Genomic DNA, 13544 nt, shown 5'->3' with positions numbered 1-13544 from the left:
ACTTTCTGAAGGTAGAATTTACCTAATGAATCCACCTTTACTTATCTTCTCTGTATTTACCTAAGATCTTTTCACATTTTAACTGTTGTGTGAAGTTTAGAAACAAAAAAAGGAGTGACAAGCAGTGAAGAGTATTCACTTATTAAAGTACAACACACCACCTAAATTTCAATTTGTGATTCTTAAAGCCAGACCTGATGTGTTCTTAGACATTGAGTTTCTCATTGAATTTTGAGGAGTCATAACTTTTAAATTACACTCTAATAAGAAGTATTCAGAATTCTCTGGTGGGCGAATACAAGTCATTGCATATCTGTGGCTTTTAAAGAGTATATAACAGGACATTTTAAAGTCATCTCATATAGAGGGTAGTACTGTACCAGTCCTCGCCTCTTTTTTTACTCAACTTTATTAGCTTGCCCCCGGCCACCTGGATGTTGGTGCTCACGTAATAGTCAGCATTACCATGGCTAATTAAGTTAGACTCTGTTCTTTTACTGCTCAGTCTCCCACCCTGGTCGCACTTATAATCAGCATCTTCTAACTGTCTTGCTGATGTGCAAAAGAGAAGAGGAACCTCTCTTCCTCAGGTGACTCCTGACAACTGAGAAGGAAAAAATTGGGCTGGGGACCCCCCTCGTTCATGCGGTTTTAATGGTCGTCAAACAGTGGATTAAATTCACATAATTTAAGCTATATTTCTTAATTTGGAGATCTCTGAGACTCAAGTCCTCTAAATGAATGTATGAATAAATGGTTTTTTTTAAGTTATACCTAGTTCACTTACGTGAGAGCTGTGTTTGGCAAAATCAGCCGTTAAGGGAAATTTGCACTGTAGCGTTGTAGCATTCGTCTTGGGGTCTGACAGTGTGCATGTGCACAAGTACTTCTTCCTGCACATTTGCATAGATGTTGTTTTGTTTTGTTCTCTTTTGCTTTGCTGTCCGTCTCCCCCGTTTAGACTGTGAGCCCGTCATTGGGCAGGGATTGTCTCTATCTGTTGCCTAATTGTACATTCCAAGCGCTTAGTAGAGCGCTCTGCACATAGTAAGCGCTCAGTAAATGCGACTGAATGAATAGGCTCACGATGTCGAAAGAATGTTCCCTAATTTCCTTACAGTAGTTAAATCAAAACACACAGTGAAAACCGACATTGTGGTAGAGCTGAGTGAAGGTAAGGAAAATCAGTGTGGCCCAGAATGAAAAGCTCTGCTTTTGGGGTGAAATACTCTTCGTAGCCACCTCAGAAAAAGGGGGCAGTCTCTGCCTATGTATTTAGTCTAAATAGGAATATTTTCGTCTGAAGTAGGGATACCGCAACTTGTCACAATGTACAGGTGATCAGGAAATACACAGCTCGTGTACAAAGCCTATTAAACTTAGATAAATAAACAACACGGTTTGGACACACTGCCCTACGGTATCCAGAAAGTGTCACCACAGCTCTTTAGGCAGTGAGTCGCATGCGATATCTTTCCCTCTTTGTTGTCGATATCTTTTCTCCAAGACAAGCGGATACCTCTAATTTTGCAGTTAGAAGTTTGGGTTTCTGCCACTGCCAAAAGTGTGATTTTTTAATCCGCTTCCAGGGAGGAGAACCAAACCTATTTAGATTCATTCAATAGTATTTACTGAGCGCTTACTATGTGCAGAGCCCTGTACTAAGCACTTGGAGTGTACAATTCATAATAATAATAATAATGTTGGCATTTGTTAAGCGCTTACTATGTGCAGAGCACTTTTCTAAGCGCTGGGGAGGGTACAAGGTGATCAGGTTGTCCCACATGGGGCTCACAGTCTTAATCCCCATTTTACAGATGAAGTAACTGAGGCCCAGAGAAGTTAAGTGACTTGCCCAAAGTCACACAGCTGACAAGCGTCGGAGCCGGGATTTGAACCCATGATCTCTGACTTCCCTGCCTGTGTGCTTTCCACTGAGCCACCTTTTCCATTGCCTTGATTTTGAGGTGGTCATTTATGATTTGAATGACTCTAGTTAAGTAATTAGAAAAGGTAGCCCTGATAGTTTCAAGCGTCATTTCAGGTACACCTGAAGAACACAGAAATAGAAAACACCAAGCTGGTCACAGAGGTGCAGACGTTAAAGAACCTGGATGGGAATAAAGAAAACATAATAGCTCATTACAAAGAAGAAGTTGGCAAGTTGCAACAGTGCATGGCAGAAAAGGAAAACTTGCAGAAAGCTTTCTTGCTTACCGTTCCGAACAAGGTAAGAACTCTCAGAATCTTAGGCTTATGTATAGTATAAGTATTTTTAATTCAAAATTTCCAGGTCCAAATTAAGAGCCACGGTGGCTGTTTCTTTGGTGTGGTTGTCCTGATTCCTTGAACTGTTTTTGTTTCCAAAGTGAAAAAGGCAAGGCTCCCCCTTAATTTGCCTATTCTCAGAGGTAGGTCGTACCAAGTAATAATTCCTGTTTGTGCTGAAACTTCGCATTGGGAATTGTCTAACAGATTGTTGCCAGAAAGCAGTAAACTACACTCCACTGGCTGTTCTCGGGCCCCAGAAAACCTGAGCGGCGGCGGGGAGGCACGCTTGCAAAACGATGTTCTGTAACTTTTGTCGTAAATTTAATTATTGCCCCGTCTCTCCCCTTTTCACTTTTCATCTGTGCCATTTCAGTATAACGTATGGAATGATGGATTTGTTATAGGCGTAACCGAGTCACATTCAGTCACTAACTCCGCAGTTCATATTTTTAATGCTTCAGCTAGTTTAATTATGCCACTTCAAATTTTAAATCTCCTAGGTAGTAATTTTTATTTTTAAATGGCACTGTTGAGCGCTTACTTTGTGCTGAGCACTGAACTCAGCGCTGGGGTTGATACAAGTTAGTCAGATTGGACACAATCCATGTCCCATGTGGGGCTCACAGTCTTAATCCCCGTTTTACAGATGAGGTAATTGAGGCAAAGAGAAGCTAAGTGGCTTGCCCCAGGTCACCCAGCAGACAGTTGGACACAGTCCCTGCCCCATATGGAGCTCACACTTCCAATCCCCATTTTACAGATGGGGTAACTGAGGCACAGAGAAGTGACTTGCTCAAGGTCACACAGCGGACAAGCGGCGTCGCCGGGATTAGAACCCACATTCTCTGACTACTAAGCCATGTTGGTGTATTCACTACTGTTTTGGATCAAGTGGTTAAAGATTTGAGGGTCAGGGTCAGCAATGGAAATTAAAGAGTTAGAAAATAAGACCTATGAAAAAGGAATAAGGATTTTTTTAGCCCCCAAAAGGGATGGTAAAGGAATGACCTAATTCCAGTCTTATCAAGAACATTAAGGGTTAGTTATAGAGTATGGAGCGTGACTCCTCTCCAGCTCTGCCCAAGTGAAACATGAAGGCTTTGTTTATGTGAGTATGTCAATTTGATTTTCTTCAGGAGGATGATAGTTTTTTAAAGGAACAACTCCGCAAAGCAGAAGATCAGGTTCAGGCGACCCGGCAAGAAGTTGTATTTCTGACAAAAGAGCTGAGCGATGCGGTGAATGTGCGGGATAGGACCATGGCCGACCTACACAGCGCCCGATTAGAAAATGAGAAGGTGAAGAAACAGTTGGCTGAAGCAATGGCAGGACTTAAAGTCACAATCGTGAAAAGCGAACCGGTAACCCACATTTTTTAGTGATCTGTAACTTGCACGTGCTTATCGTAAAAGGGTATGTGGATGATTTTCAAAAGGAGACTCGCCAGTGTTATACAGAGAGTCAGTTTCCTGGTCAAATGAATTTAAGGTCTTGGAGTGCAGGGATCATGCGTATTAGTCCTAACGCATTCTCCGGAGTCGTTCTGGCGGCTTCAGATGACCCAGTAGTATAGGGCTCAGTAATATTGATAAATTGGTATGTGATTCCATTCTACCACCTCATTGCTGTGCTGTGCTGACCTTTGGGCTTTGTCCCTCTAGATGGTAAGCTCCTCGAGGGTAGGCATGGTGACTACAAACACTATTGTACTCTCTCACGCATTCACTACAGTGCTCAGCACCCCGTGCGTGCTCAGTAAATACCATCGATTGACTCACTAACAATAGCAATCATCCTGTGCTTATCAGATGCACAGGATTAGTTCAGTGTTTAAATTAAGAACTATGCTGAAAAAATGAACTAGTGCAGTAAATCTTGTAAATTATTATTGTAATAATAATTATTTTATAACGAATAATTAAGGTTTTCCAGTCAAGAGGCCCAACCCTCTCGCTATGAATATTCAGCTTCGGTGTGAGGTCTTCTCAACCTTTTAGACACTGGAAAGGCTGTGTCTCTTCTGACTCTTGGTTTCCAAAACTGAGGAGCCCGAAATGCTGCTCCTCTAGCCACAGGACCCTATTACTTTTATTATATTTATTGTCCTTATGTTGCTCCTGAGTTTTTCTCGTATGATCTTTCCTCATATGTATCTCTTGCTAACCGTCTCCCTCCTTTGTTCTTGGATTGTGAGTTCCTTGGTGGTCAGGATTCTTGTCTAATTCTCATCCATATACTTTATCCCAGTACCTAGCTCAGTGCTTTGCACGTAGCAGATGCTTAATAAATGTCATTCCAACTAAGAGGCCAAATTTGATAGTGCGAAGGTTCTTAATGGTAGAAATCTTTTTTGGGGTAATGTGGATGGGATGATTTTATTACTTGAACCCTCTTTTTATTTACGGTGTGCGTTAAACACTTACTATGTCTGAGGTACCGTACTAGCTTCTGGAGTAGGTACAGGATAATCAGATTGGATACGGTCCGTGACCCGTGTGGAGCTTGCGGCTTCAATCCCCATTTTACAGATAAAGTAACTGAGGCACAGAGAAATTAAGTGACTTTCCCAAGGTTACAGCACACAAGTGGTGAAGCCGGGATTAGTACCCAGGTCTTCTGACTTCCATTCATCCATTTGTATTTATTGAGCGCTCACTGTGCGCACAGCACCGTAATCAGCACTTGGGGTTGACTGACAGGCCCATGCTCTTTCCACGGGGCCACTCTGCTTCTCTCGGTTTTTCTGATCCTATGGTCCTCAGACTGTTTTCGCCAATTTACTTTTATTAACTCTGGTACATATTAACGTCGTATATTTATTGGTTATAGGATCCCCATTCTAATTGTGTCTTGGGCATTGATTTTTTCAAACTGAGAAAGCAATTAAAAATCCCAAACAAGCATAAGGATCTTTTGTTAAAGGTAGTGATTTCTCTCTTTTTCATTTAAGGAAAAGACAGATACAGTGGAACAAGAACTGCGCAGGGAAGTCGAGGATTTGAAGCTTCGTCTCCAGATGGCTGCAGACCATTACAAAGAAAAATTCAAGGAATGTCAGAGGCTTCAAAAGCAAGTGAATAAGCTTACAGACCAGTCAGTAAGTAATTTATCTTATCTTTTGAATTCATTTTGTTTATGGCTTTTTATTCATTTAAAATTCATGTAATTTATTCTACTGTAAATTATTCATAAACTCTAGCCATGGTTTGCATTCTTTACTGAGATAGCGTACCTCCTGGGTTTCTCAAGTCACTAGCTTGATGACATGGTAAGAAGAACCTGAATCCAGTGGGAGAAGTGTGTGAAGCTTCCTGACATCTAGCTGCTGGGGAACCGAAGAGCAGAGCAGAAGGGAGAAGGGTGTCCTTCGGAGTCTTCCAACTCAGTGTTCTTGCCATTGAACCAAGAGTTCAGCAAAATAAAATAAATGTTGGTATTTGTTAAGCGCTTCCTACGTGCAGAGCACTCTTCTAAGCGCTGGGGTAGATACAGGGTAATCAGATTGTCCCACGTGAGGCTCACGGTCTTCATCCCCATTTTACAGATGAGGTAACTGAGGCACAGAGAAGTGAAGTGACTTACCCACAGTCACACTGCTGACAAGTGGTAGAGATGGGATTTGAACCCATGACCTCTGACTCCCAAGCCCGGGCTCTTTCCACTGAGCCACGCTGCTTCCCAAGGCAGTCCTCTGTCCATAAAAGGTGGGACGCTTTCAGCCGCCATTAAATGACTCCTTCGGATGGCGAAGCCAGTCAACAGTTAATATCTGTCGAGAGTGTACAGTGCGCTCTGCTAAGACTTCTTCAGTCCATTGTTTGAGAGCAGGATGCAATGGCTCTGGAATTTGAAGGGACTGATTTCCCAGCTGGCAGGAGAGAGGAGGGGAAAGCAAAGGTAAAATTAGAAGAGGAACCGGAATAACAGGGAGAGGAAATAGAATAGCGTGGCGAAGGGTTGATGTTCCAGCAAGTGGTGCGGGAACTAAAATTCCATTCTGTGGCTCACCTCAAGCTTCACAGCTGATCCGTTTATGAGGGATGGGAGGGACACTGTCAAACCTTTTGTCTTCCGTGATCAAGCCTGGCCTCTGGGAGTGGCTTGAAGCTTCTTTAGCTTTTCATTCCCCTCTGCTCTCTACTCCCATTTTGGCATGGGCAGGTACCGATGTATTTTGAGTGAGAGTATAGAGAAATAGGAGAAGCGGCGTGGTGTAACGGATAGAGCATCTGCCTAGGAGTCAGAAGGTCATGGGTTCGAATCCCAGATCCACCATTTGTCTGCTGCGGGACTTTGGGCAAGTCACTTCACCTCTCTGTGCCTCAGTTACCTCATCTGTAAAATCGGTATCTGAGACTGTGAGCCTCATGTGGGATAGGGACTTTGTCCAACCTGATCTGCTAGTATCCACCCCAGGTCTTAGTACCGTGCCTGGCACATAGTAAACTCTTAACGAACATCATAATTAATGAATCCTCATCAATGACATTAATTGAGTACTTACTATGTACAGAGGACTGTACTTACTGCTTGGGAGAATACACTACAACGGAGTTGGTAAACGCGTTCTAACATGGTTGTAATTCACTTTATTACCCATCTATCTCATGGAAGATGTGGGCTGATTAAAATTGAGTATGGACCTCCATATTTGTTTTTCTTAATTGCAAGCATGTTTTAGGGAGTGGTATTAGGGCAAGGCTACAGATTTTGAAGTCAGATCGGGAAGTGATAATTTTATCTGAAATAAGTCATAGAGTGCCCACTGCACTGGGGAAGTAGAGAACAACGTAGCGGCATCTTCCTTGCCCCAAAGAGTGTACAGCATGACATAGTGGATCGAGCATAGGCCTGGGAATCAGAATGGTCATGGGTTCTAATCCCGCTTCTGCCACTTGTCTGCTGTGCGCCCTTGGGTAAGTCAGTTCACTTCTCTGTCCCTCAGTTACCTCATCTGTAAAATGGGGTTTGAGACTGTGAGCCCCACATGGGATAGGAATTGTGTCCAACCTGATTTGCTTGCATCTTCCCCAGCGCTTAGTGCGTTATCTGGCACATAGTAAGCACTTAACAAATACCGTAATTATTATTATTTATTATTATTTAAGGGGCATTCCAAATAAAAATATTTTCATCTAGAGAGGTCAGAATGCAGAAATCGAGCAGACATTTGCACGAGTGCCAAGATGCACGCAGATAAGTTCATTCCAGTGAAAGTTGGCTAATCAGTAGTTTTTGAAATGGCTCAGGATGCTGGGACACTAGCGGGGGGAAAGCAGGAAGAAGAGGCTAGATTTTCGGAGGGATTTGAATGGGAGGTGAACCGTGAACTGTCTGGTGTGGACGGGGTTGGGTAGACGCAAGAGCAACCTGCATTAGTTTGGAGCCAGGCCCTAAACCTGAAGTGGTTCTAGAGCATCCCAAGGCACTACGGTATCACAGCCCCGCTGGGTATGACGTTGCGCTCCCCAGCAGATTCCCCTGCTTGACGAGAAAGCCTCGGGTATATGTGGTGAGGGAGTTAGCCACGTTTAGGCTCAAGTGCAGAATGAAACTAACTCTGGCCCATTACCATTAAAATGACCGCTCTTCAAATAAAAAAGAGCTTACTGATTAAAGAAATGTAGGTAATGAGAGATTGAGCATGCCTAGCTTGACAGACGCTCTATTTGGCATTTGCGTCCAACCCACGCCGCCATTTGAATAGCCCTCTAGTCTTCCCTCATCTCTACGTAGAAATACCAAATATGAGACCTACAACTTGGCTGCCTCAGATGGCCAGATTTCTGTTGGGAAGTCAATCAGGCCTCTTTGGCCTTCGGCAGAGATTCTACAGGATGGAATATTGGGTTCAAGTGTGAAGGGGCAAGTCAGTGTTGTGCTGATGATGTTCTGAGAGAAATTGAATATAAGCAGTAGGTTTATGTCATTGGTTTGAAACATTTTGGACCAGATAAGATAGACAGTAAAATCTGAATTACTTTGTTTAGGCTATAATTCATCAGCCCTGGTAAAATAGTCCTATTTATTAATTTTAAAGGAAATTCAGTTCTTTGCCCAATATTGTGATTTGTATACAAGATTACCTACTTGAGTGACTTTTAAACCATCTCATTTTAATATTTGCAAAGGAAGTTTTGAATAAAGCACTGATCTGTCTCTTATAGAAAACTGGGAGCCAACAGAAAGTGACAGATGCTTCAATAAATACTGATGGTGCTTCTGCCTCTGCTGATGTGAAGTCAACTCCTGCAGGTATTTCAGTTATTTTTGTGGGTTTTTTTTGTTTTGTTTTATGGTATTTGGTAAGCGTTTACTATGTGCCAGGCACTGTATTAACATCTGGGGTGGATGCAAACTAATTAGTTTGGACACAGTCCCTGTCCCAAATGGGGCTCACAGTCTGATCCCCATTTTACAGATGGGGTAATTGAGGTACAGGGAAGTTAACTGATTTGCCCTAGGTCACAGCAAACAAATGGCAGAGCGAGGATTAGAACCCAGGTCCTTTTGGCTCCCAAGCCTGTGTTCTGTCCTTTAAGCCACATTGCTTCTCTTGTGTGAAGCATTTTTCATCCTTGAGGGGAAAAATAAGTTGCGGTAAGCCTGAAAGTTGAATTATACATGGATCATCAAATGCCACTTTGACCATTTAGTGTAAGTCCGAATTCATGAAAAATTGGAATAATTAGAAGCATTTTTTAAAAATGCAGTTTAGTTTTAGAAGAGTCAGTTCTGCTATGGGTTTTGGCTAGAGCTCTGTAATAGAATTGGGAACATTCTTCCTACGAGAGCCTTTTTGGAGCACAGTGTGGGGCTGGAAGAAAACAGTATTTTGCATGCACATTTTAGCAAGTGGAGGTATTGAACACCGGGTGAGTGCTAAAATGCGAGGTTTTCAGAGAACACAACTCCTACCAAGACTAGTTGTACTATGAGTCGTTCTTCTCTTGGATCTCCGAGAGTGACCTTGTTTGTGTGCTGGTTACATCCTTTTCTTTGCACTTTCCTGGTGTTCCTACTGGCCTGTCTGTCTCTCTTTCTGCCTGTTTATTTAAATATATCTGTGGTGTATATGGGTTGGCTTTTTATATTTTCTCTTTTGATAGTATTTGCTGAGCACTTAGCAAGTGCCAGGCATTGTATTAAGCACTGGGTAGAAATAAGCTAATCAGGTTGGACACAATCCATGTCCCCCATGGGGCTCACCATCTCAATCCTCATTTTACAGATGAGGTAACTGTGGCAAAGAAAACTTAAATGACTTGCCCAAGGTCACACTGCAGACCAGTGATGGATTCAGGATCAAAACCCACGTGCTTTGACTCCCAAGCCCGTTGCTTTATCCACTAGGTCACACTGCTGAGACATCAGTGTTCTCTGTCCCTCTTCCTTGCTGCTCTCTACTTCCATCCTTCAGTATTCTGCTGTTTGTCAGCTAGGCTTTCTGAAGGAGAATTTATGCAGCAGTCTCCAGGGAAACTGCAGAGGGCTTACACTTAATAATATAGAAAAAAGCCCCAGATGAAAGATTAGAAATGACTCTTCCAACTGCCAGCTCAATGGGGAAGACATACAGTCAATCAGTCGTGTTTATTGAGTGCTTACTGTGTGCAGGACACTGTCCTGAGTTTTTGGGAGAGGACGAAATGACAGATTTCATAGACACATTCCCTGCCCATGACCGAACGATCTCCAGAGGGAGACAGGCATTAATGTAAATAAATAAAAATTAAGGATGTGTATTTTAAGTGCTCTGAGGCTGAGGGAGGGCTGAATAAAGGGTGCAGATTCAAGTGCAAGAGCCACGCAGACGGCAGTGGGAGAAAGAAGCCTTAAGGGAAGGCCTCTTGGAGGAGATATACTTTTAATAAGATTTGAAGGTGGGGTTAGTGATCGTCTGTCGGATATCAAGAGGGAGGAGGTTCCAGTCCAGAGGCAGGTTGTGGGCGAGAGAACGACAGCGAAGTAGATATGACTGAGGTACAGCGAGTGGTTTGGCATCAGAGGTGTGAAGTGTGTGGGCCGGGCTGTAGGAAATCAGAGAAGTAAGGTAGGAGGGGGCCGGGTGATTGAGTGCTGATGGTTAGAGGTTTCTATTTAACGCAGAGATGGATGGACAACCACTGGAGGTTCTTGAGGAGTGAGGACTGATTGGTTCTGTAGAAAGATGATCTGGACTGCAGAGTGAAATATGGACCGGAATGGGGAGAGACAGGAGGCAGGCATGTGCTCCATTTTCCTGAGATGAGAACTTTCCCAAAATCCGAAGATTATGCACTGTCCATGCCTCGAAGTATTTATTGGCATAATTTTCCCATTTTTTGCATAATGTCTGTAATACCCAGACAAGGGGCTATTACATGAGGAATTCTGTAGCAGTAAGGGGAACTGGAGGAAAAAATAGGCAAGAGAGCCCTAGAGATTGGCCTCGTATTTCTTTTGAACTCTCATTCAATTAGTGGTATTTATTGAGAACTTACTTTGTGCAGAACACTTGAGAAAAAGTGCACTACAACAGAATTAGTGGACACATTTCCTGCCCAAAACGAGCTCCCGGTCTAGAAGGGAGACTTCGATTAATATTCCCCAAAGTACTGTTTTGATCACCCCCTTCCCTTTTCTTCTCACCCCTGGAGTTCACATGTCTCAGTGAAGAAACTCCCTAGCATGAGGCTGTGTCTGCAGGTTTTGCTCCCTCTGACCATTCTCTTCTTCCTAATCCAGTTAGCATATGCACATTGTAGCTGAGGCTTTCTTGGATTCTGACCTTTATACTTTTCCTACCCGCGTCTGGCCACTATTACAACTCTAAAAAAATAATTATTTCCTCCTCAAAACCGTAGTGGGTTGGCCAGAAGGAATTATGTGGCGGAGTAAATTATGCATTTAAATAGGGAGTGGCCAAATAAGGTTTACTTATGTCTCTTTGTAGTGTTTTATTTACTCCAAGATGAGGTGTTGGAATTGGGACTGTTGAAAATATAGCTGGACTGTATCTATAAGTAGAAACCATAGACTGGAGCCTCTGCTTATCACATACCAGTCATTCGGTATTCTCTATTGTACAGCTCATACCTTGAATCCAACCTGCACTTTTATATCTGTGTGATTTACTGAGTTTATGGTGGAGATGATGTCTTTTCAGCCCAATGCTTTCTTCCCATTTTATAGAATTTGGCTTTACTCTATCTGAGACCATCTCAGAGCTGAAGACCAAGGGGCAAGTGTGTGAAATGACCAGAGCGATTGCCGAGAAAACCGAAAAATACAGGAAATGCAAGCAGCTATTGTTGGTAAGTTAATGACTGTTTTGGAAAGTTACCATAAAATCAGCTGATAATGATGTTTTAAGTGACATCTACTGGCTTATATGGCATGATTCATAATAACGTTTTATTCCAATTCCCTGTATTAAGAACTTGCTAATGGAGTGAGTCAGAATTCTTGGATTTCATTCCCAGCTCCTCCACTGCATACTGAATATGGGTCATATCATTTAAACTCTGCGCCTTCACTGTTTAAGCGGTCTGATGTCGCCTTGTTAATAAGTACTGTTCAGACATTTTACTAGTCCCTCTGCTGTGAAAGCACCCAGGTCAAAAAGTAAATGCAGTCAACATTTTCAAAACGTATTCAGTGAGTATAAGTTGTTACTTCCGTTTGCAAATAGTGAAGTGTTATTTTGAAGGCTTATTTTATCATTTCTGTCTAACCTACACAGAGAGACATTTTTAGTCACATAAGATGCCAATTATAGATTGGCAGTGAATATTAATATAATTCAAATTGAATCCAGAAGGGTTAGCTCCTGCTCTGTGAGCCGGCCCTAATTCTGACGATCATTAGCACCCTGGCCGCCTGCTACCATCCAGAAAGCCAGTGGGTGTAGATTCTCAGACTGGACTCGTACAGACCGGTCTCAAAGAAGATGACTCGATTTTTCCTTTCCCTGTCTCCCTGCAGTTCAGAAAAGGACAAATCATGGGGCCAAACATTTTTCAAAGAATGGGAAAGGGAAGCGGCATAGCCTAAGAGTAAGAGCGTGGGTCCGTGAGTCAGAGGACCTGGGATCTAATACTGGCTTTCATTCGTTCATTCAGTCGTATTTGAGTGCTTACTGTGTGCAGAGAAATAATAATAATGTTGGTATTTGTTAAGCACTTACTATGTGCAGAGCACTGTTGTAAGCGCTGGGGGCGATACAGGGTAATCAGGTTGTCCCACGTGAGGCTCACACTTAATCCCCATTTTACAGATGAGGGAACTGAGGCCCAGAGAAGTGAAGCGACTCGCCCACAGTCACACAGCTGACAAGTGGCAGAGCCGGGAGTCAAACTCATGACCTCTGACTCCGAAGCCCAGGCTATTTTCCACTGAGCCACGCTGCTTCCCCAGTACAGAGTACTGTACTAAGCGCTTGGAAGAGTAATAATAATAATAATAATGTTGGTATTTGTTAAGCTCTTACTTACTACGTGCCGAGCACTGTTGTAAGCGCTGGGGTAGATACAGGGTAATCGGGTTGTCCCACGTGAGGCTCACAGTCTTCATCCCCATTTTACAGATCAGGTAACTGAGGCACAGAGAAGCTAAGTGACTTGCCCACAGTCACGCAGCTGACGAGTGGCAGAGCTGGGATTCGAACCCATGACCTCTGACTCCCAAGCCCAGGCTCTTCCCACTGAGCCATGCTGAGTACAGTATAACAGACACATTCCCTACCCACAGTTAGCTTCAAGTCTAGAGGGTCTGTGGTCTGCAGTCGAGAGGCCTTGCCACTTGCCTGCTATGGATCATTGGGCAAATCCAATCCCAAATGCAATCCAATTGGGTAACCTCCAATCCCGTAAACTTTGACTCAGTTTTCTTGACTGTAAAATGGAGATGAAATACTTGTTCTGCCTAAACTGAGAGCCTCACGTGGGACAGGGATCGTGCCTAAACTAATCGTCTTGTATCGCCCCTAAAGCTCAGTAGAGAGTTTGGCACGAAGTAAGCATTTACCAAATACCACAGTTGTTTTTATTAAAGTAGGAACATGCTGTCTGGATTTATCCCTCCTGTCAGTGTTCCGAAGTTAAAATAATGCAGATCAATTTGCATCAGTAATTCATATAACACGAAGCATTGTTTTATTTCATAAGGCCGTTAGCCTCGGAGGTATCAATCAGTCAGTGGCATTTATTGAGCACTTACTGTTTGCTGCACTGTATTAAGTACTTGGGAAAGTACAGTACCGTAGAGTTGGTAGACATGATCTTTACCCACAG

General features: G+C 43.1%; 1 protein-coding gene across 3 annotated transcripts in view; it reads left to right on the top strand.

The window, feature by feature from the left end:
• The window catches only part of TAX1BP1 (Tax1 binding protein 1), an 87086-nt gene that overhangs the window by 52074 nt on the left and 21468 nt on the right, over window positions 1-13544 (top strand). For 2 of the 3 annotated variants that reach the window (XM_029071262.2, XM_029071261.2), the window contains exons 8-12: window positions 2045-2230; window positions 3408-3632; window positions 5222-5368; window positions 8439-8526; window positions 11446-11567. In XM_029071262.2, the coding sequence (XP_028927095.1) occupies window positions 2045-2230; window positions 3408-3632; window positions 5222-5368; window positions 8439-8526; window positions 11446-11567 (768 nt within the window). The remainder of the gene's footprint in view (window positions 1-2044; window positions 2231-3407; window positions 3633-5221; window positions 5369-8438; window positions 8527-11445; window positions 11568-13544) is intronic. The other variant, XM_039912896.1, reaches the window with a different exon arrangement.

This window comes from Ornithorhynchus anatinus, chromosome 8, assembly GCF_004115215.2.
Source record: "Ornithorhynchus anatinus isolate Pmale09 chromosome 8, mOrnAna1.pri.v4, whole genome shotgun sequence".
NCBI lineage: Eukaryota > Metazoa > Chordata > Mammalia > Monotremata > Ornithorhynchidae > Ornithorhynchus > Ornithorhynchus anatinus.
The sequence above is the reverse complement of the archived record's forward strand: the minus strand, read 5'-3'. Positions and strand labels throughout refer to the sequence as shown.